Source organism: Papio anubis, chromosome 1 (assembly GCF_008728515.1).
Source record: "Papio anubis isolate 15944 chromosome 1, Panubis1.0, whole genome shotgun sequence".
NCBI classification, from domain to species: Eukaryota; Metazoa; Chordata; class Mammalia; order Primates; family Cercopithecidae; genus Papio; species Papio anubis.
Genome location: NC_044976.1, coordinates 27,463,994 through 27,486,400, shown reverse-complemented (window position 1 = coordinate 27,486,400; position 22,407 = coordinate 27,463,994). Strand labels below are relative to the sequence as shown.

The 22,407-nt window shown below is 53.9% G+C and overlaps 2 protein-coding genes across 30 annotated transcripts in view; one reads left to right on the top strand and one right to left on the bottom strand.

Moving 5' to 3' along the window:
* The first annotated feature begins 9,277 nt into the window (after window positions 1-9,277).
* TMEM200B (transmembrane protein 200B) lies at window positions 9,278-12,338 on the top strand. The gene is made up of 2 exons (XM_021938501.2): window positions 9,278-9,415; window positions 9,934-12,338. Exon 2 carries the CDS (start codon window positions 9,954-9,956, stop codon window positions 10,875-10,877), a length of 924 nt encoding a protein of 307 aa, XP_021794193.2. The 5' UTR covers window positions 9,278-9,415; window positions 9,934-9,953; the 3' UTR covers window positions 10,878-12,338.
* Window positions 11,740-22,407, bottom strand: part of EPB41 (erythrocyte membrane protein band 4.1) — a 230,613-nt gene continuing 219,945 nt past the window's right edge. For all 29 annotated transcript variants that reach the window (XM_031666271.1, XM_031666212.1, XM_031666285.1 and 26 more), the window contains 3 exons: window positions 19,314-19,394; window positions 15,978-16,082; window positions 11,740-14,953 (listed from right to left, as the gene is read on the bottom strand). In XM_031666271.1, the coding sequence (XP_031522131.1) occupies window positions 15,984-16,082; window positions 19,314-19,394 (180 nt within the window). In that variant the 3' untranslated portion in view covers window positions 11,740-14,953; window positions 15,978-15,983. The remainder of the gene's footprint in view (window positions 14,954-15,977; window positions 16,083-19,313; window positions 19,395-22,407) is intronic.

Here is a 22,407-nt window from a genome sequence, read left to right as displayed (position 1 = left end):
ACAGCCATGAGCCACTGGGCCTGGCCCTTCCCTCCCTCCCTTCTTTCCTCCTTCCTTCCCTCTCTTTCTTTTTCTTTCATTTTCTTTCTTTATTTTTCAGAGACAGGGCCTTGCTGTGTTGCCTAGGCTGATCTGGAATGTGTGGCCTCAAACTATCTGCCCACCTCAGCCTTCTAAAGTGCTGGGAGTACAGGAGTGAGCCACTATGCCCAGCCAAACACCCATTTCTTGGTGTCAACCACGGCCGGCTGTTGCCCTGCTCCCCATCTGAAGCATACCTTCCAGCGCAGCAGTGCTTTTTTCTTAATTTACAGTGGCAGGGGTCGGCCGTGGGGGCATATATGTAATTTCCTCAATGGAGGCTTCTCCTACCCCATGCACCTTGCTGTGACCTGTGACCTATGAGTCCTCCCAAAGGGAGGAGTGAGAAGCAGATCTTCCCAGGACCCTCCAGCCTCATTCCCCTGCTGGACACACGGGTGGCAGGTGAGTACCCACAGTCACACTTCAGCCAGCAGCCCTACTTCAAGCCCTTGGATCACCCAACTCCCAAGGTCCAGCATGCGCATCCCCTAGGCTGCCAGCCACTTGCAGGGATCCCCGTCACCACCTCCCAGGCTTCCGAGAGAATCCACGTGTCCAGCCTCTCTCCAGGCTTCCTGACCCTGTTCCCTCCCTCTAATCCGTAGCTGATTGGACTGGAGATAGATGTCTGATCCAGGCTGAGCCCACTGGAACATTCAATAATTTGAAAAAGCTGGGAGCAGTGGCTCACGTCTGTAATTCCAATACTCTGGGAGACTGAGGTGGGGGGATCACTGGAGGCCAGGAGTTGGGCAACATGGTGAGACCCTGTCTCTAGAAAAAACACAAAAGTTAGCTGGGCGTGGTAGTGCACATCTGAGGTCTTTAGCTACCCTGGAGACTGATGTGAGAGGATCGCTTGAGGCAGTAGTGAGCTATGATCACACCACTGCACTCCAGCCTGGGTGACAGAGCAAGACCCTGTCTCAAAAAAAAATAAATAAATAAAAGAAGAATTTGAAAAAGGCCACAGATACGAGGTAGAACATCAGAGTTCAGTTAATAGAAATAGAAATTATAACAATAACAATAAAGGCAGCTAAGGTTTATCGGACACCTCTGGCAGGGCGCAGCGATCTCTGATGACCCTCTGAGATGGGTAATTGGCAGGTAGTCTGAGGCAGAAACAGGCTTGAGAAGTGAACCGTCTGCCCTGAGGTTATGGGGGCATGACTCCTCAAGCAGTCAGCTGTGGCTTCTTCCACTTTTGGTGGACAAGTCTTCATCCCAACCCCTGAGGCATCTGGATAGGGCCCAGGACTGCTTCCTCTCTGGTCCCTAACACCCAGCCCAGAGGACATGGCTGAAGAGATGCAATCAGTTGCCTCAGCCTCACACTCTACAGGGGAGAGAAGCGAGCCCCAGCTGAAGGCCAGAAAAGCCATCCCCCAACTGTGCTCTGTGTTTGCTGCTACCAGACCTGAGGGGTTTGATCTTAATAGCCCTCTGTAGAGGAGGAAACAGCGGCATAAAGAAGTTAACTGGCGGCCAGGCGTGTTGGCTCATGGCTGTAATCCCAGTACTTTGGGAGGCCGAGGAGGGGGGAATCCAAGCACTTTGAGAGGCTGAGGCAGGAGAATTGCTCAAACCTGGAAGGAGGAGGTTTCAGTGAGCCAAGACGGTGCCATTGCACTCCAGTCCAGGCAACAAGAGCGAAACTGCATCTCAAAAACAAACAAGTAATCTGGGCCAGGCGCGGTGGCTCACACCTGTAATCCCAGCACTTTGGGAGGCCAAGGCGGGTAGATCACATGAGGTCAGGAGATTGAGACTAGCCGGGCCAACATGCTGAAACCCTGTCTCTGCTAAAAATGCAAAAATTAGCCGGGCATAGTGACACATGCCTGTAATCCTAGCTACTCAGGAGGCTGAGGTAGGAGAATGCTTGAAACCGGGAGGCGGAGGTTGCAGTGAGCCGAGATTGTGCCATTGCACTCCAGCCAGGTCAACAAGACCCAAACTCCATCTCAAATAAATAAACAAATGAATAAAAATACAAAAGTTAGCCAGGTGTGATGGCACATGCCTGTGATCCCAGCTACTTGGGAGGCTGAGACAGGAGAATTGCTCGAACCTGGGACGCAGAAGTGCAGTGAGCCAAGATCGTGCCACTGCACTCCAGCCTGGGCAACAAAGGGAGATCCTGTCTCAAAACAAACCAACAAACAAAGAAACCTGCTTCTGGGGCTGGGTGCAGTGGCTCGTGCCTGTAGTCCCAGTGCTCTGGGAGGCCAAAGAGGGAAGGCTGCTTGAGGCCAGGAGTTTTAGGTTGCAGTGAGCTGTGATAGAGCCATTGTACTCCATCCTGGGTAACATAGCAAGGCCTGTCTTAAAAAACAAAACATGGCCGGAAGCGGTGGCTCATGCCTTGTAATCCCTGCACTTTGGGAGGCCGAGGCAGGTGGATCACCTGAGGTCAGGAGTTCGAGACCAACCTGACCAACATGGAGAAACCCTGTCTTCACTAAAAATACAAAATTGGCTGGGCGTGGTGGCACATGCCTGTAATCCCAGCTACTAGGGAGGCTGAGGCAGGAGAATCACTTGAACCTGGGAGGCGGAGGTTGCAGTGAGCTGAGATGGTGCCATTGCATTCCAACCTGGGCAACAAGAGTGAAACTCCGTCTCAAAAAACAAAACAAAACAAAACAAAACAAAACAGGCCGGGTGCCATGGCTCATGCCTGTGATCCCAGCACTTTGGGAGGCTGAGGCGGGCAGATCACCTGAAGTCAGGAGTTTGAGACCAGCTGGCCAACATGGTGAAACCCCGTCTTTACTAAAAATACAAAAAATTAGCCAGGTGTGGTGGCACGTGCCTGTAATCCTAGCTACTCAGGAGGCTGTGACAGGAGAATCGCTTGAACCCGGGAGGTGGAGGTTGCAGTGAGCTGAGATCGTGCCACTGCACTCCAGCCTAGGTAACAGAGTGAGACTCCATTTCAAAAAACCCCAAAACTAAACAACAACAACAACAACAAAAACCCCACCACACCTACTTCTGACCCTGGCTCCGCCACTGACCAGCTGTGTGACCACAGACAGGGCCGGACCTGGTGAAGCTGTTTCCACATACAGGTGGAATGTGTGCTACAGGTGAGTGCTGTGCCAGGTTCACAGGATTGTCTCGCACTCTTAAGTGATGGGTACAAAGGTCCTGGTAGCCAGGGGCAGCTCAGTGAGATGGTGCTGTTCCTACTGTTATCCCTCTGCCAAAGGACTCAGGCAGGAGGCTGGCATCACAGGAGGGTCTCATCTCCTTGACCTTCCCAGCTTTACCCAGGCCCTGCCTCTGTGTCTTCTCTGGGCTACAGAGAGCCATGGAGATGGGGAGCTCATTCTTGCTCAGGCTTCCGCAGGAGCCCAGATTCACCCAGGTCAGAGCTTTCATGCAGTGGGAGGAGATGGATTTGGGGTTCACATTTCAGGACCTTTGCCCTCTAAGATCCTGAGTCCCAAATAGGACTTTGTGACTGTGGGGCTTGAAGTCCAACTCCACCATTCCTTAGCTGGGTCACCCTGGGCAAGTCATTGCCCCTCTCTGGGTATTGATTCAGCCTTTATATAATGGGGCATTGAGACCAGGAATCTGGATTCTACTTTCCAATCATCTCTCCCTGACTCTGCACGCCAGTCGCACCTACGACGGGCTCATGACAGAGGCAGGGGTGGCGAGAAGGGCTGGGACTCGCCCAGCACCCAGCAGACGACTCAGCAGCAGCAGCGACACCAAGCCCCAGACTATGCTCTCCCCTTTGAAGCTGGGCTCCAAATTCTTAGTTGAGGCTGTGGTGTCTCTGGATAGGAGCCGTAAGGCACAGTGTCAGAGACCACCTTAGCAGCAGGCTGTGTCCTCCAAGCCCTCCCAGCCATCCAGAGACTGGAGCCCAGGCAGCCCAGATGGGATGTTCCTAAAGTGGGGATGGGAGAAAATGAATTTGCAGGCCCCACTGTGCCATGGCCCGGGGAGGGCGGACATGCAGGAGGCAACAGCCATTCCCTCTATGAGGTGGCTTTTGGAGAGGACATGGAGCCTCAGGTTGGCAGGGGCCTTGGGGTCACTGAATCAGGTTTCCTGCTTCCACAGAGAAGGTTAGGGGAGAAATGTTCACCCCCTGGTCCCCAGGGGACATCTCATCCAGGCCCCTCCAAATTCAGAAGTGGAGTCCAGGCCACACAGATGCCAGGGCAGGTTCAGGAAGGCTCCTAGCCTCCTGGGAGCAATCCGTGCCCCAATATTGAGGCCACTAGCTGCCCACACAGCTGCACGTTCACAGGGTCTAGCCGAGCAGTCCTGGGGAAGGTCCCTCCAAACAGAAGTGGGCACTGATCAGCCTGGCCGTGCCCGTGGGCGAGTTGCTTTGCTTCTTCCCAGCCACATACGTGAACTGGGCACAGCACTGACCTCCTGGAGCTCTCAAGAGAATTAAACAGGACACCTGGGAAAGGGGGCCCTTCCCTCCTCTGTCACCCCAGTGACCCCAGGGAAGGTTTCTATCCACCCCCAGACACTGCCCTCTGTACCTGAAACGTCATGGTCAGAAGAGGGACAGGTGTTTGCTGGAACCCACTTTGTGCCAGGCACTCAACATGCGAACCCTTTTTTTATTTTTTATTTTTGAGACCGAGTCTCACTCTGTCACCCAGGCTGGAGTACAGTGGTGCCATCTCGGCTCACTGCAACCTCTGCCTCCTGGGTTCAAGCTTATATACCTCTTCTGGCTCCAAATCCTTTCAGGCTCCATAGAATCCTTTCCTGGACAATAAATCTCCTTTGAAGAACTTATTTGTTTCCTTATTTGGTCATCTTCCTATTATACAAGCTTTTGTTTTTCCTTTTTAGACAAAGTCGACTCTGTCGCCCAGGCTGGAGTGCAGTGGTGCCATCTTGGCTCACTGCAACCTCCACCTCCTGGGTTCAAGTGATTCTCCTGCCTCAGCCTCCCGAGTTGCTGGAATTACAGGCACCCACCACCACACCCAGCTAATTTTTGTATTTTTAGTAGAGATGAGGTTTCACCATTTGGCCAGGCTGGTCTCTAACTCCTCACCTCAAGTCATCCTCCCATCTCGGCCTCCCAAAGTGCTGGGATTACAGGCATGAGCTACCACACTCTGCCCCTTTACAACATTTTTGAAACAGGATCTCACTCTGTCACCCAGGCTTTGCAATCATGGTTCGCTGTAGCCTCAAACTTCTGGGGTCAAGAGATCCTCCTGCTTCAGTCTTCCGAGTAGCTGGGACTATAGGCATGTGCCATGGTGCCTGGCTAATTTTTAAATTTTTTGTAGAGACAGGGTCTTGCTATGTTGCCCTGGCTGGTCTTGAACTCCTAGGCTCAAGTGATCCTCCCTCCTCAGCCTCTCAAAGTGCTGGGATTACAAGTGTGAGCCACCACACCTGGCCACATGTGAACTCTTACTTAACCTTCAAAACAACACTGCGGGGTAGGTATTATTTCTCCCTTTGTACAAATGGGGAGTCTGAGACAGAGATGAGTCCTTTCTCTCCTGCTGTCTGGGCCAGGGCACCTGGTGTGGAGATCAGGAAGGGATTCGGGCTGGAGGAGACACAGGCTGCATACCCTCCTCTAATGGGGATGGCCAGCTGTGGGCAGACACTGTGCTGGGCACAGGGCTCCAGGGATGAGCAAGACAGACCCAGTCCTGCCCCTCAGAGTCACGGCCAGTGGGGACACAAGACAGGAAACAGACTCCACTCCCAGTGGTTTCAGTTTGCAGGTGCACAGGGAAGCTGCTGGTGTCGTGAGGATGTATAACGGAGCAGGACAGCAGGTACTGACCTGGTCTGAGGGCTGGGGGAAGGCCCAGGGTCTGAAGGATGTGTAGAAGGCGACAAGGGCACGACCAGGGGTAAGTGTTCCTGCCAGGAAGCAAGGACCAACCAAGCCCCGAGGGAGTGTAAGAGGCCCAGAGCCAGTTTGTGGAGACAAAAAGAGATTTCAAACTCGATTTGGGGAGTCACTGATGGTTTTAAGCAGGGAGTGGCAGGCTCAGATTCAGTGTGGAAACCCTTGCTGCCTGTGCAGCGCACTGGGACACGGGGAGGCAGGAGACCATGGGCTCCCGGAGGAGCCTGGACGCCGGAGCAGCACAGTGGCCACGGGAAAGGGAGAAGGTGGCTGGCCCCAGATGAAAAGAGCAGGGCCCCAAAGGCTCTGTGGGTGGGATGAGAGGGGGAGAGGAAGGGGCCAAGGCTGACCCGTGCTTGGGTGGACAAAGGGCCCTTCACAGAGCTGGAGGCAGGGGATGATCCAGGGGCCCAGGGAGTCGGACCAGAAGCCGGGTTTGTTGTAGGAAGAGCAGTGGGCCGGGAGGGGCAGGCGTGGGGTGGGATTGAGGGGAGCCCAGGGGTGGGAGGTGGAGGTGCGACCGCGGTGGGGTCAGTGTGCCGGGAGTGGACGAAGGGGAGGGTCGATGGTCTCAGGGGTCCCAGGTAAAAGAGCTGGAGGGGGGCCCCGTGGAGCGGACCGAGACCTCAGGAGACTCCAGTCGGACTGGGGAGGCAGGAAGGAGGCCCTGGCTTCGCTCTCGCACCCGGACTCGCAGGGATGAAGCCCGGGAGCCGAGGCTCGGTCTTCCCCACTGTGGCCCCTCTGGTCCGCCCGTGACCTCACCGACCCCCCGAGGGGGCTCTCAAGGAGGCTTGGCTCCCAAGAGCTGGGAGAGGGCGTCCCGGGGGCGCTGATGCACACCCAGTCTCCGCCGACCCAGAGGGCGGGCGCTCGGGTTCAAGGTCTAGCCTGGCCGTGCGGCTCCGGGACCCGGCTCCGCCCCGCGTCGGGGGGTGGCCTCGGCCCACCCCTTCCTCGGGTCCCCTCCCCGCCCCCGGCGCGCAGCCGGGTCTCATTAGCGCCCCTCCCCCAGGCCGCGCGCCGGGGGTCTCCACGGCCGGGGGGAGGGGCGGGCCTTAATCAATCCTAGGCCGGAAATTCCTCCCGGGGGGCCCGGCCTGACCGCTGAGCCTGGAAATCGGCCGCCGCCTCCCCCGAGCCCTCCCCGCGCATCATGGAAACTGGGCCGACCGCCGGCCGCCCTGGCTCCCCGGCTCTGCATTCCTGCCTCCAGGGGCGGGAGGGCGCGAAGGACCGGCTGCCCTCTTCGGGTTCGTCGGCGGGGTCGCAGCTCTCAGTGCCCTCCCCGTTATTGGGAACAAACCCGCTTCCCCACTGGCGAAGGGGCGCCTGTTCTTAGGGGTACCCGGCGGCACCTCCGCATCCCGTCCGGTCCGTTAAGACACGAGGCCCGCCCCTCCCCGGGTGCTGCTTTCGCTGGGGGCTCGCGGAGTCGCCCCGGGCTGGCCTTTGGCGTCTGGCTCTAGCCTCTCGGCATCTTGCGAGGCTGACGCCGTGGTGCCCATTGCACAGATGAAGTCCGCGAGGTTCAGCGACAGGAAGGGCTGCGGGGCCGGGGCAGAGCAGGGACGCGGGCCGCCTCCTCCGGGAAGCTCACCGGGAGCCTGGGATGAGGGGCTCTGGGAGGCGGGGGAGGACGTGCGGGTGTCGGAGCTCCTGGGTCCCGGGTCTCAGTTTCCCCATGCAGGAAGGGGGCGCCCTTCTGGGCCTTTGCGACCGATGTAAGCTGGGGGTGGGAGAGTGGGGATGGCAGGACTCGGGCCACCAGGCGCGCATACGGCGCCTACCTGCGGTTCTCCGACCTGAGCTGCCGCCTTTCAGCGGCAGTGGGGCCGGGCACGGCGCGGGTCAGACGGTCCCCGGGGCTGGAGGCGGGGCCGGGGCGGAGCCGGGGCCGGGGCGGGGGCCGGGCAGTGGAGACGCGGGGGGCTCGGGAGCCTTGGCGCGCGGATTGGGACCCGGACCCGCGCGGCGCTGCGGCGCCAGGTGAGCCGAGCTGGGGTCCAAGGGTCCGCACTCCACTTTTCCCAACTTTTCGTTTGGTTCCTCCCTCGGTCAGGGCCCCTGGGGCGGGAGCGCAGCCCTCCCGTTCTCCTAGGCGGGAGTGTGGACGCGGGCGGTGGCGGGACCCTGGAGTCCTGGGTACTCGGCCTCAGCAGCTTCCGTCGGGTTGTGCGCTGTGTCCCCGTTTCCGCCTCCCTGGTGTCCCCAGCGTCGGCCCACTCCCTCCACGGCGCGGGGTCTCTGAGCGTGTCCCCATGTCCCCACTCTACTTGTTTTCGCCTCCCTCGCGGCAGCGACGCGTGAGGGCTCTGGGTGACCTTGCTGGAGCCGGGGCTGGGGGCGCCAGCTCTGGCTTGAAGCCGTGATCGCTCCTCCGGTTGCGGGTTGGGGAAAGGGCTGCAAACTCAGAGACAAGGAGGGGATGGGCCTTGCTTCCTCCCGGACACTCCCGTGGCTGTCCTGAGAGGGGCCTAGGGCTGGGGCCCCGGAGCCCGGCGTCGGACCTGGCAGAGTCCCCGCCTAGTGCGGGGTCGGGCAGGCTCCCCGGCCTTCCTGGGCCGTAGTTGCAATCTGTGAAACCAGGCTTTGGACGCGGGAGAGTGGCGGCTCCCTGCTAGGCCCCGGCCTTGAGCGCACCGGTCGGAGGCAGGGATGGGTGTCCTGCTTTGAGCTTCGGGGTGCAGATGGGGTGTGGGTGGGGGAGCAAGGCTGCCTCCCCGAGGTTTCGGCTACGGGCTCCAGCGCGGTGGTTTTTTAGGAAGCGGACGCGGGCAGTGAGGACGACCCTGGACAGCTAGGCCCTGAGCCTCCTCTCCTGCGGCCTGGGGCGCCTGGGCGGGGGCCGCGTCTTCTCCCTCACCCTCCCTTTCGTGGGGGCCACACCGCACGCAGCTCGGCTACTCCTGCTGGAGCCGGGATCCAGGCCACAGGCCGCAGGCAGGGCGCGGCCAGCAATCCGGAGAGCTTAAGCTGTGCGGCCCGGATCCCGAGGCGCAGGGGCGGTGCTGCTCTGGCCGGGCCACGGGCCACGGAGGCCTCGGGCGGAGGAGGCGGGAAAGGAGGCCAGGCGGCGGGAAAGGGGGATGATTCATCCGGAGGAGCCCGAATTGGAAACGCCGCAACCTGGGAACAGCCTTGCCCGGGCCGACGGGGGAGCCGGGAGGGCATCCGTCCCGGGGGGCCCAGCGCCCGGCACCGGCACCCCGCCTCCTGCCGTGGCCTCAGCCCGGCCGCTGAGGGAGGGAGAAGCCTCTCATGCGTGGACTTGATGGAAATCTTGGGCAAAGTCGGCGCCGCCTCTCCTCTGTCTGGCTGGTCTTGGTCCGAGCGGTCTTCCCGGTGTCTAGCTCAAGTCGCTCCTGCTGCAGCTTCGGTGCCGGCGGAGGAGGTCTGGAAGGAGGGGGCAGGCAGGGAGAGGCTGGAGCTGGTGACGCCCCCTCCTCCCGCGCTGCGGTATGTAAAGCGCAGTAGGGGGGAGGTGGGGCCCGGCGAGCGACCCCTGCGGACCTGGGAGGCCCGAGCGCCCCCGCCCCCTTTGCTACGGTGCAGCCACGTGCGGGGGTGGGGTCGAGCCTGGGAAGTACTTACCTTGGAGACGCGGCTGCTGGGGGCCGCACGTTTCCCGAGGCCCAAGACCCGCGGGCTTGCGAACCGGACACAGGCGGCAGGAGACTCTCAGCCCGGGATGCGCCAGGGAGCAGCCTGCGCCCTCCTCCCTCCTCTCCGCCCGCGGGCCGGGCCAACTCCGGCTTCTGCCGCGCGTCCCTGGCTCGGAGCTCCGCTGCGGAAAACCCGAGCGGGGGCGGCTCCCCGCCTCGCCGCCCGGGAAATTCCGGGGGTGGCCGCCAGGGATCTCCAAGCGGCCTGGGCTGGGCGGCCGGAGCTTCCCTCCCGGATTTGCGCCCCGAACCTGGCGCCCTGAAGCTAGAGGCCCGTCGGTCCAGTCCTTGCCTCCCATCTTCTCTCCGCAGAGCGCCCAGACGACGGCGAGATGACAGCTGGGAGCCCCGAAGAATGCGGGGAGGTGCGGAGGAGCCCCGAGGGCCGCGTCTCTCGCCTGGGCCGCCGCCTGGGCCGCCACCGGCGCCCGCGCTCCCCGCCCGAGCCTCTGCGGGTGCGGGCGCGGCTGCGGCTGCGCTCGCCGTCGGGGGCGTTCGCGGCGCTGGGGGCGCTCGTGGTACTGGTGGGTATGGGCATCGCAGTGGCCGGCTACTGGCCGCACCGGGCCGGGGCCCCGGGGTCCAGGGCCGTTAATACCAGCTCGCCTCAGCTGAGCGAGCTGCGACGCGAGGGTCGCGGCGGGGGCCGGGCTCACGGCCCGCACGAGCGACTGCGGCTCCTCGGGCCGGTGATCATGGGTGTCGGCCTGTTCGTGTTCATCTGCGCCAACACGCTGCTGTATGAGAACCGAGACTTGGAGACGCGACGGCTCCGCCAGGGGGTGCTGCGGGCCCAGGCGCTCCGGCCCCCCGACGGCCCCGGGTGGGACTGCGCCCTCCTTCCCAGCCCTGGCCCTAGGACTCCCCGAGCCGTAGGCTGCGCAGAGCCAGAAATCTGGGACCCGTCCCCGCGTCGGGGTACTTCACCCGTCCCGTCAGTGCGGAGTCTGCGTTCAGAGCCTGCTAATCCTCGCTTGGGGTTACCTGCCCTGCTCAACAGCTACCCGCTGAAGGGCCCCGGGCTGCCCCCACCCTGGGGTCCACGGACGCAGACTGGCCATGTGATCATCACCGTGCAGCCCTCTGGCTCCTGCATTGAACATTCCAAGTCTCTGGATCTGGGCCTTGGGGAGCTCCTCCTTGGGGCCCCAGCAGCTCGGGACTGTGCTCACCGAAGCTGGCCACGGCTGGACCGCCTCAGTCTTGGGGGCTATGCCAAATTGGGAGGAGGAGGGGACTTGGGGGCCCGGGTGTGAAGAGGGGAGAAAACAGCCTGCTCTGAGGCTGCAGCATGGACCATGCTAATAGGACCAGAGGATCAGGAGTCCCAATGTCTAACAGATGTTTCAGTCACATCCCAGGTTAGGGATGGATGCTCTGACCACAGCAGCTGTGAAGGGCATCCTGACCTGCATGTGGGCAGAGAAATGCCAGCTGCACCAGGGCTCAGTGAGCTGGAGAGGGTGTGTTTCACTGTGGAGTGTGGAGGACTCGCCTCAGGAATTTCTTCAGCCTCTGTAAGTGGCCTTAGCCCTAAGGGGGCTGGAGGTCCAGGCCAAGGTGACTGGGAGATGTACCCGGTGTCTTGGCAAACCCAAGAAAGTGGTGGGCAAGGGCCCCTAAGACTGGGAGGTAGGGTGGAATGTTGCAGGCTGGGGCAGGCTCCCTCCAAGGCGGCACTGGTGATGGAGTGGGGCCTCTGGGAAGATGGACCATGGGGTGAGACTCTCCACTGCCATCTGGGACGGGGACTGAGGCTTGAACTCCTACCACCTCAATCCCTTTCTTCCCTCAGCCATCTGGGGTATATCCCTCTAGAGCTACACTACTGCCAATGCCTTCATCCTGAGGTCTGGGCCCTTCTGCAAACAAGTCTGAGAAGCCCCTTCTCTCCTTCCTTTATCGTGGCCTATGCTGCAGCGTCTCACTGTAGCTGGCAAAAGGCATTGGCCAGTTCTCAGAAATCCCTTTACCCAACGTTGAAGCTGCATTTTGGTCAATGTGGGTAACTTACTTTAGAAAATGGCTTGAGTTTAGGTCTCCCCCACCCATATTTAATTTTTCCCAAGTTGCTGGTAGAAGAGAAATTTAAAAGTGGATCAATCCTCACAGAGTCAGTTCTTTTTGTTGTTGTTTATTGAAAAAAATGCAATACAAGAAGCAAGACCAAACACATATCTAAACACTACAACCACTTCTACTACAAAAGGCCAAAACAGCAGACTTGATTATTGCCTGTGTAGTCTAAGGATTCTGCCAATCTGATTCTGCTGCCAGAGTTCCTATTTTTTCAAGAAATGTAAACAACTACTTGATATGATTCATAATTTTTAAAAAATTTACAAAGCTCCTTCATTTTTGTCACCAAAATAATACATTTGAGAGAGATTTGTGGAAACAACCAGCCTGGGGCTGAGATCCTGGGCAGAAATTTCCCGTGAGCATCAAAGGGCATCATTTAGGCCACAGCTCTGGCTCCGTTTCCCGAGGTCTGTTGTCTCCTCACCCCCAGCTGCCAAGCATCCCCCCAGCACACACTGATGGGCCTGGGGGAGGGGTATAGGTCACGATGCCCTGAAAGGTCCCGCGGTTAGGCTCCCTGAGCCCTCGGCTTATAAATACAGGTCTTGCTTTGTGGGTGGGTGCCAGAGTCCTCATATGGCTTGGGGGAAATCTTTATTTCTCAAATGAAAATAAAATTGCAGCAAGAGTTGTTACTGTGGTGTGTCTGAGTCACTTTAGGAAAACTGTTGCCAAGTTCCTGACCCTGGAAATGTAATTATCTTCCCCCTCGTCACCATTTCTACCTGGACAGAGTCTGTTTTTCTTCACACAAACACATACACACAACTGCAGAAAGAAAAAAAATCCAAACAATTGCCAAACCCTAAGAACTGTTGCCAGAGATGGAGGAAAGGGGAAGAGGCCTGGAAGGACACCCATCTTGCTGGGCTTGTCCAAATCTGTGGCTTCTTAGAGCCTGAAAGGCATTAGAGCTCTTCTCATCCAATTTACCGACAAGGAAGCCGAGAGAAGTGAGTTGGTGACAGAGTTGAGGGAAACGTTTAGGCCCCTGATGAATGGTCCTGTGCTGTGAAAGCTGCCACACTGTTCTGGATCGCACAGAATATTCAGTGTGTTAGTTTTTAAAGGGACACTCAGTGCCCCTCTGCCTTTTCCCCATCCTCTTTGTTCCACAGGTCTGGGAGCCCTGGTAGCTCTTTCTACAGGCCATCTGGCTGTCAGGCAGTGGCCATGCACCACGTGTTTGTTTGATGGAAGCTGCATTTCTCACTTGTCACCACTCCTGGCAATATGGCCAGGCTTGGGCACTACCCCAAAGCCCCACCTTTCAGACCCTCTGCCCACAGCCTGTAAGTTTGTTCCTGAGATAGGACAAGCTCTTTCCCCCAAGCCTGTCCCACATCCTACCTGGGCTCTTTCCCTCCCTCCTGTTGTTCATGTCTCACATGGGTACCAAAAGAAAAATGCACACACCCAAAATGAGTTCAAACCAGCCAAAACAAAACCCAGGCAGTGGAGACTTTGGACGATGTTGGGAGAATCAGCTTTAGACATTTATCTTGCTCACTGCCCTTGAGTCCCAGTGACTGCTGCCCAATACCCACTGTCAATTTTAGGAAGTTCACTTCTAGCCTGGAACTGGGATTCTAAGAAGCCTCCAGGCCAATATATTTGTGGGAAGCAGCTGAAAGGTTAGAAAAGTTCTGTTGAATAAAAATGCCCCAAATCGGCCGGGCGCAGTAGTTCATACCTATAATCCCAGCACTTTGGGAGGCTGAGGTGGGTGGATCACCTGAGGTCCAGAGTTTGAGACCAGCCTGGCTAACATGGTGAAACCCCGTTTCTACTAAAAATAAAAAAATTAGCCGGGCATGGTGGTGCGCACCTATCATCCCAGCTACTTGGGAGGCTGAAGCAGGAGAATTACTTGAACCTGGGAGGTGGAGGTTGCAGTGAGCCGAGATCATGCCACTGCACTCCAGCCTGGGCAACAAAAGCAAAACTCCATCTCAAAAAAAAACGAAAAACAACTATGCCCCAAATCCTTACCAGGAATTAGGGTATTATCTTTACCAAAAAAAGAAAAACTAAGCCCCAAACCCACCACAAAATCAAGCCTTCAAAACCTGACAGACCTCAGCTGGGGAGTGGGAACGAGCAGGGCTGGGGCTTGTACCCTTTGCCATGTGGTGTCTTGTGGGGAGGATGGCTCCTAAAAGCCAATTCCTTGCTCTAGAAGGGTGTCCTCAGGCAGGTTCCTGTTGAGAGAAGAAAGGTCAAAAAAGGAAAACCCACAACCTCTTCTCTGAGCCACATTCCTTGTCATTTGGGATGAAAGAAAGGCCCAGGATCTGACAGAAGTAACCCCATTCCCCTGTGTGAAGTGTACACTCTCAAAACTAGAAAACCTTATTTTAAAAACCTCATTAACTTTCCTTCCCCAAATCACCACTAAAAATGTTCCATTAGAGCTTTTGGCCCAAAGTGCCTATTTTTCTGTGAGATTTGGTCTCCTGAGATGGGAGCTGGGGGAGCACTTAGCTGAGCCACTGCTTCTGATGAGGTAAAAGGGTAGCTGGAGAGGTGAAGGCCACGGATATGTTCAAACATTCACAGTATCAGATATCTGAAGCAACTTATGTCTTCGACCCAAAGAAGTTCCAAAAAGAAAGCAGGAGGGAGAGGAGAAAACAATACTACATTCTCAGCAGAGGGCTCTGCCTTACCAAAACCACCCGCAACAAAGGAACGGGGGCCTCGTTCCGAGGTCTGTGGACCAGGGCTGGTGCCGACTGGCGTTCTGATACACTCACATCACTGGCTCTGAGAAAGGGCTGGTTCATGAAGTTTCTGCTATCATCCAAAGGGGATAAGACTAGGGAGAAATGCGGAAGTCCCACTAAGCTGGCTTTGGCCTCCAACACAGCTGACAAGAGTCCTTGGAGGATTTCCCGAAGAATTCCATGGACCCTGTCGTGTCTGTTGGGGTTGGAAATAAATGGGCAGAGGCTAGGCTGAAGGGGTTACAAACCACCCAATTAAAAAAACCCAAAAACTCTTAAAACAGTCCATAGAGTGAAAAGTTGAACAATTCTGATGTCCTAATATAGAAAAAGCTCTTCAAAAGGATCAGTGAGATCTAGAAGAATCTCTTGGTATAAACTCCCAATAGAAAATGAAATTAATTTTCTGGTGATTTAGAATAATCTTTAAAGTCTGAAGTCTGACTATGGCAGGTTAGCTTCTTTATCATTTTGCTGGTTTCTCTTGGACGGGAGAAGGGCAGAGAGTTGGGGTAGGTTAGTTCCTAGAGGAAACAAAGAAGCAAAATTTAAATCCTGCAAAGGAAAAAGCTTCCCAGTCCCATTGCCAAGTTCCCGTGGCCATCAGTGACAACGGGGATGTGAGCAGCTTTACAGGGCCCGGCCCCACCTAGTTACACTGGTGGCTTCTTCAAGTCATTTGTAAATTACTTTTAGGCATGAATTTATCTAGATCCCTGGTTCCCAAAAAGCAGCTTCCCTACTCCCAGCTCTTTACTCTGGTCTCAGAGCTTCAGCCATTCCCTCCCTGCTCTGCACGCCCACCCATCTCCAGACAGCCTGGTCCTGCTCTTCTTGGTTTTGTTTTCCTCTGGCTCTCCCAGGTTCTAGCTCAAAGACACCTGTGACTGGCTGGGCGCGGTGGCTCACCCCTGTAATCCCAGCACTTTGAGAGGTTGAGGCGGGTGGATCACCTGAGGTCAGGAAGTCGAGATTAACCTGGCCAACAAGGTGAAACCCCGTCTCTACTAAAAATACAAAAATTAGCTGGGCATGGTGGCACATGCCTGTAGCCCCAGCTTCTTGGGAGGCTAAGGCAGAAGAATTGTTTGAACCCGGGAGGCAGAGGTTGCAATGAGCTGAGATCATGCCACTGCACTCAAGCCTGGGCGACAGGTTGAGACTCCGACTCAAAAAAAAAAAAAAAAAAAAAAAAGAGACTTGAGACAGCAGCGTGCAGAGCAGTAGAGAGAAGAGAGGGGGAAGGTAAAGTGGATTTCCAGCAGGATGCATGAAGACTCAGGACAGGAGGTGACTGGGGGCTTATACCCAAGTTTGGGTCCCTCCTCTTACCCAATACTGCTGGCACTGTTACAGGCTGCTTTAGTTGGAGCTAAATACTTAGTAATTTCCTATATCTTCCTCATCAGCCTCTCCTTTGCCTTTATCAAGTCCCAGGGTGGACACCTCTTTGGGGGGATGGGCTCCCAGTGTGTCCGAGGGTCCCATCCAGAGCCCTCTCAGGCTGGGACAGTGGGCCCCCTCAGTCCCAGCAGGAACGCCCAGTACCTGAGCTCATTCATCAGCAATTTCGGTCTCCTGGTGGACGACCACCTTGGTCACTGACATGTCTGGGTGCTGCTCCTTTGCCTCCTTGATGGCTTGTACAAGAACCTACAAAAGACAGAAACAAGGGCCATGAGGCAGAAAATAGCCTGACAGCAAAGGAAGGCAGGGGTCATCATTTCTCTGATGTTCTGACAAATCCAGTACTCCTGTCTGCAGTACCAGGGCAGCTTTGGGCTAAGCCAAGCTGATAATTACCTTACCCACCCTATCCTGCAGAGGGAGGCTTCTGGACTATTAACACAGGGACAGGGAAGGTTAGCACTGACTTCCAGGAGCTAGAGAGGGGCTTCAGGGGTCATAGCTGTATCTGTTATATGATCTTTTTTTTTTTTTTTTGAGATGGAGTCTCGCTCTGTCACCCAGGCTGGAGTGCAGTGGTGTGATCTCGGCTCACTGCAACCTCCACCTCCCAGGTTCAAGGAATTCTCCTGCCTCAGCCTCCCAAGAATCTGGGATTATAGGCATGTACCACCGTGCCCAGCTAATTTTTGTATTTTTAGTAGAGATGGAGTTTCACCATGTTGGCCAGGCTGGTCTCGAACTCCTGACCTCAAATGATCCACCTGGCTTGGCCTCCCAAAGTACTGGGATGACAGGTGTGAGCCACCGCGCCCGGCCTATATTATCTATTATACCTATCTATTATCTATCTGTTATACCTAGGGGGGTCAGAGAGGATTCACTCAAGATATGAATCTAAAGGACAAAACAAAATCTATGTTCAACGTGGGGTAACTGGCAAGTTCAGGACAGGAGAGGAAAGTAAAGAAGTGTGCAAGGAAAAGGAAGATGTCCTTGGCCAAAACAGAAGAAAGGAAGGAAGAGGAGAAGGGACTGTTATATGCCATGCACTAGCCTAACCACATTACTTATTACTTAAACTCTATTAAGTTATTTATTATTTATTAATAACTATATTGTTATTTATTAAGATAAATATTATCATTACTTATTATTTACTTGAACTTTACAACTTAGTGAATTAAGGTAATGTCATTATTTGCATTTTATAGGTGAGGAAATCAAAGTTCAGTAAAATGCTTATTGTTTCATAGCTAGTAGGTAGTGAAACAGGGATTTTTTTTTTTTTTTTCTTTTTGAGATGGATTCTCACTGCCCAGGCTGGAGTGCAGTGGCGTGATCTTGACTCACTGAAACCCCTGGGTTCAAGCGATTCTCATGCCTCAGCCTCCCAAGTAGCTGGGGTTACAGGTGCCCGCGACCACACCTGGCTAATTTTTATATTTTTAGTAGAGACGGTGTTTTGCCGCATTGGCCAGGCTGGTCTCAAACTCCAGACCTCAGGTGATCCACCCTGCTTGGCCTATCAAAGTGCTGGGATTATAGGCGTGAGCCACCACGCCCGGCTGTGCAATAGGGATTTTAACTCAAGTCGATCAGACTTTCCTCTTTACCACACTGTTGTTTAGTTTCTGAGGGTTTAGTTTGAGGATCTGAAGGAGCTTTGATTACTTTAGAAAAGCTAAAGAGAGCAGAGGGAAAGTCAAAAGAGCAAAAACACCATCCTCTTTGGGCTGCAGTCTCTGAATTTGTAGGCTCCCTTATGGAAAAGGACTCAGCTAGAAATGACCAGCTGACTACTCACCTGGCTCTTAAGAATCATCTTTAGAAGGGGCAAGGGAAGAACGAAAACCCTCTTTTGGTCTCCTGGCTCTATGAACGGCATTCTTAGAACTACCACCTCTACGGGCCCCTGCCCATTCTCCCTGATCCTGTTTGCCCACCCATCTGCTCACACTCAAGCCCAGTTCAAGTCTTCTCTTTGGTGATTCTGCCTCCGCCCACCTGTCTATGAAAGTCTGCTGCTCCACACTGCTTCTCCTTAACAGTTCTTAAAGTGCCTCCCTCCCCAGCCAGAGTGTACCACAGCTTACCCCTTCCATGCACTCTCAGTAATTAGAAGAACTGAGGGACACTGGAGCATCTCTCTGAGCTAGCGAGTGTGCTTGGCCCTTAGACCCTGGAAGAAACCTGTAATCATCCTTATTTTACAGATGGTGAAACTAGAGCTCAGATTAGTAAGATAAGTTGCTCAGGGGCATATAACCAGTTAGGTCGCAGAGTCAGGATTCAACCCAGGTCTGTCTCACTCCAAACCTCAAACACCTTTAACCCCACTGCTTTTGCCGTCCAGTGCAGACTGAGCACATAGCAGGGGCTCAGATCACACCAGACTGAGTGGGTGGGTGCAGGCTTCTCAAGCAGCAGGACCCACTGAGCTGGGCCAACAGGCTGCAAGATATTTAGGCTTTGTGGCCTCATTTCTGGGACCCTGTGCCCGCTATTCTCAGCTGTAACTCTCAACCCTGCCTCCAAGGGAACTGCCAGCACTGTAACTCAGCTTTTCTTTTTTTAAAGGCACTCAGCATATCAGCATAAAAAGGCCACAGAATTATTGCTCCAGCAACCCTGTCAGTGATTCCAGAAGCATTTGCATGCAGTGTCTTCCGCCCCCTCTTCTCTGCAGCTTTACTGTTCTAACATCACCCAGCAGAGAATTGGGAACATTAATCCTGACCTTATTATTTGCTAATTACTTGCAGCACACAATTAGTACCCAATTAACATAAAAATATAGAATTTTAGCACTCAGGCCCAGAAATTATCTAGATCAACCCACTCTCTTTTAGGAGAGGAGAAAAAAATCAGCGGTAAAGTGATTTGCCCAAGGTCACACAGCAAGTTAAAGATGTAGGGCAGAAAACAAGTTTCGAGTCTGCTGGTGTCTTATCCACTATACTATACTCCCGCTCGTGTCTTCTCAGCTGTTCCACTCTCTAAGGGTAGGGGCATGCTTCCCTTTGTTTTGATGTTGTCTAGCATGGGTTCAGGTACCTGTACCTTCGGAATAACAATAGCTCCATTTAACTGAGCTCACCACGTGCCACCAGCTGTTCATCCAGTATTTCACCCGATTCTCACAACAACCCTGAGAGGGAGATACTATCATCTTCATCTTACAGATGTGGAATGGAGGCCCAGAGAGTTAACAGCTAGAATATAGTAAGAACTAGCAATTGAATCAAGTCTTGGAATCCAAAGCTCATGTTCTTTCCATTATATTTCCTGGCTCCTCAATCTGTGGCCTCCATCCCACAGGCCTCTTACTTTGATTCTCTTTGTCTTTCTTCTCAATTAAGAGCTACAGTGGCCAAAGAGGCTTTTTGCAGATGAAGATGGCAAACAAACTCCTGTATTCGTCAGTCTTCCTGCCCAGGGACCCCTCCCAGGCCCAGAGCTCCTCAACATTCTCACCTGATCATGGTCAATATCAGCATCTCCTGTGATCACAATTCTCTTTTCAATACGTGTCTCTGAAATCCCACCTTTTACAGTCTGGAACCAAAGAGAGGATGTCATATGAGATCAGCGATATAACAAGAATAATAAAAAAAAAGGGGGCCAGGTTTAGTGGTTCACACTTGTAATCTCAAAACTTTGGAAGGCTGAGATAGGAGGAATGCTTGAGGCCAGGAGTTTGAGACAAGTCTGGGCAACAAAATGAGACCTCATCTCTTTTAACAAACAAACAAACAAACAAACAAACAAAGAAAAACAGCAAAGATTATTCCGAAAGCTCCACTCCAAATTTTAATCTACTGCTGGGTACTGCAAAGGACAGCTTTCTAACCTACTTGTCCAAAATCTCAACCGGACCTGCTACTTCTACTCCCTTGTAGAGCACACTTCTACTCCCTTGGATTATTAAAATCTTTTTTTTTTTTTTTTTTTTTGAGACGGAGTCTTGCTTTGTCCCCAGGCTGGAGTACAGTGGCATGATCTCCACTCACTGAAAGCTCTGCCTACCAGGTTCCCGCCATTCTCCTGCCTCAGCCTCCCGAGTAGCTGGGACTACAGGCGCCCACCACCACGCCCAGCTAATTTTTTTGTATTTTTAGTAGAGACGGGGTTTCACTATGTTGGCCAGGATGGTCTCGAACTCCTGACCTTGTGATCCGCCCACCTCAGCCTCCCAAAGTGCTGGGATTACAGGTGTGAGCCACCGTGCCCGGCTGGATTGGCTGGATTACTAGAATCTTTATTAAGCTAAACAGAAAGTCACAATTCTGTATTTACTTTCTCCTTTTTCTTCCTCCTGAATACCACAGAGATTTAGCAAGTAAACAAAATAGGACTTTCTGTGCTCTTCTCTTTTTTTTTTTTTTTTTTTTTTTGAGACGGAGTCTCGCTCTGTCGCCCAGGCTGGAGTGCAGTGGCTGGATCTCGGCTGTGCTCTTCTCTTACACATTTCTGTTTGAGAGTCCGGATACTGATCCTCTATCTTTTTTTTTTTTTTTTTTTTTAAGACAGAGTCTTGCTCTGTTGCCCAGGCTGGAGCGCAGTGGCGTGATCTCTGCTGACCGCAACCTCTGCCTCCTGGATTCTAGCGATTCTCCTGCCTCAGCCTCTTGAGTAGCTGGGATCACAGGCGCATGCCACCATACCCAGCTACTTTTTTGTATTTTTAGTAGAGGGGGGTTTCACCACTTTGGCCAGGCTGGTCTCGAACTCCTGACCTCCCGATCCACCTGCCTCGGCCTCCCAAAGTACTGCGATTACAGGCGTGAGCCACCACGCCCAGCCTCCTATACATTGATCATTTTCTTTATCTTTTTTTTTTTTTTTTTGAGACAGTCTTGCTCTGTCGCCAAGGCTGGAGTGCAGTGGCATGATCTTGGCTCACTGCAACCTCTGCCTCTTGGGTTCAAATGGTTTTCCTGCCTAAGCCTCCCAAGTAGCTAGGACTATAGGCGTGCGCCACCGTGCTTGGCTAATTTTTATTTTTTTAGTAGAGATGGGGTTTTGCTGTGTTGGCCAGGCTGGTATTGAACTCCTGACCTCAGCTGATCCGCCCACCTCGGCCTCCCAAAGTGTAAGGATTACAGGTGTGAGCCACTGTGATCATTTTCAAAAGGAAAAAAGTCTGAAGGCTAACAAACATGTCACACAGTTTGAAATTGGGCTCTTTTATTTTAAAGCATTTTCATATTATTGATGTCAAAGGTCTTCACATAATCTCCTAAGGGTGGGTAGATTTCTCTGTCTGGTAGATGAGGAAAACCAAGGTCTAGACACATTAAGTTAACTAGTTTCCAGTCATCTGTGTACTGATGACAGAGCTTGGTCAAGAAGCTTATTTTTACCTATTAAAAAAAGTATTTTCCTCAGGCCGGGCGCGGTGGCTCACGCCTGTAATCCCAGCACTTTGGGAGGCCGAGGCGGGCGGATCACAAGGTCAGGAGATCGAGACCACAGTGAAACCCCGTCTCTACTAAAAATACAAAAAATTAGCCGGGCGCGGTGGCGGGCGCCTGTAGTCCCAGCTGCTCAGGAGGCTGAGGCAGGAGAATGGCGTGAACCGGGGAGGCGGAGCTTGCAGTGAGCCGAGATCGCGCCACTGCACTCCAGTCTGGGCGACAGCGTGAGACTCTGTCTCAAAAAAAAAAAAAAAAAAAAAGTATTTTCCTCTAGTGCTACAGCAAACATAGATTGCCGCTGATTTTCTAGGGGTAGTTCCAATTTTAGATATTTTCTCTCTCTTGCTTCCTATAAACTATATTCTAATAATTCCAATATTTCAGCATCCAAACAAATTCTCCTGGCCTTGTCCCTGGAATGCTGTAAAAATTCTTCCTCAGACCCAGACTTCTGATTTTGGGCTTGGAAAATATGGTTGTATAAAAATACCAAAAATAATTTCCCTTAAGCTGACTTTTTAAAATTTTTATAGAGACAGGGTCTTGCTCTGTCACTCAGGCTGGAGTGCAGTGGCATGATCACAGCTCACTGCAGCCTTGATGCCCTGGGCTCAAGTGATCCTCCCACCTCAGCCTCCTAAGTAGCTGGGACCACAGGCATGCGCCACTATGCCCAGCGAATTTTTTTTTTTTTTGTATTTTTTTGTACAGATGAGGTTTCACTATGTTGCCCAGGCTAGTCTCAAACCATTCGGCTAAAGGAATCCACCCGTCTCGGTCTCCCAAAGTACTGGATTACAGGTGTGATTACACCACGCCTGGCCCCTTGAGCTAACTTTTTTTGAGATGGAGTCTTTCTCTGTCGCCCAGGCTGGAGTGCAGTGGTGCGATCTCTGCTCACTGTAACCTCTGCTTCCCAGGTTCAAGCAATTCTCCTGCCTCAGCCTCCTGAATAGCTGGGACTACAGGCGTACACCACCACACCCAGCTAATTTTTGTATTTTTAGAGACGGGGTTTCACCACGTTGGTCAGACTAGTCTTGTACTCCTGATCTCAGGTGATCTACCTGCCTCGGCCTCCCAAAGTGCTGGGATTACAGGTGTGGGCCACCGTGCCTGGCCAGGCTGACTTTTTAAACTTACTTCCACAG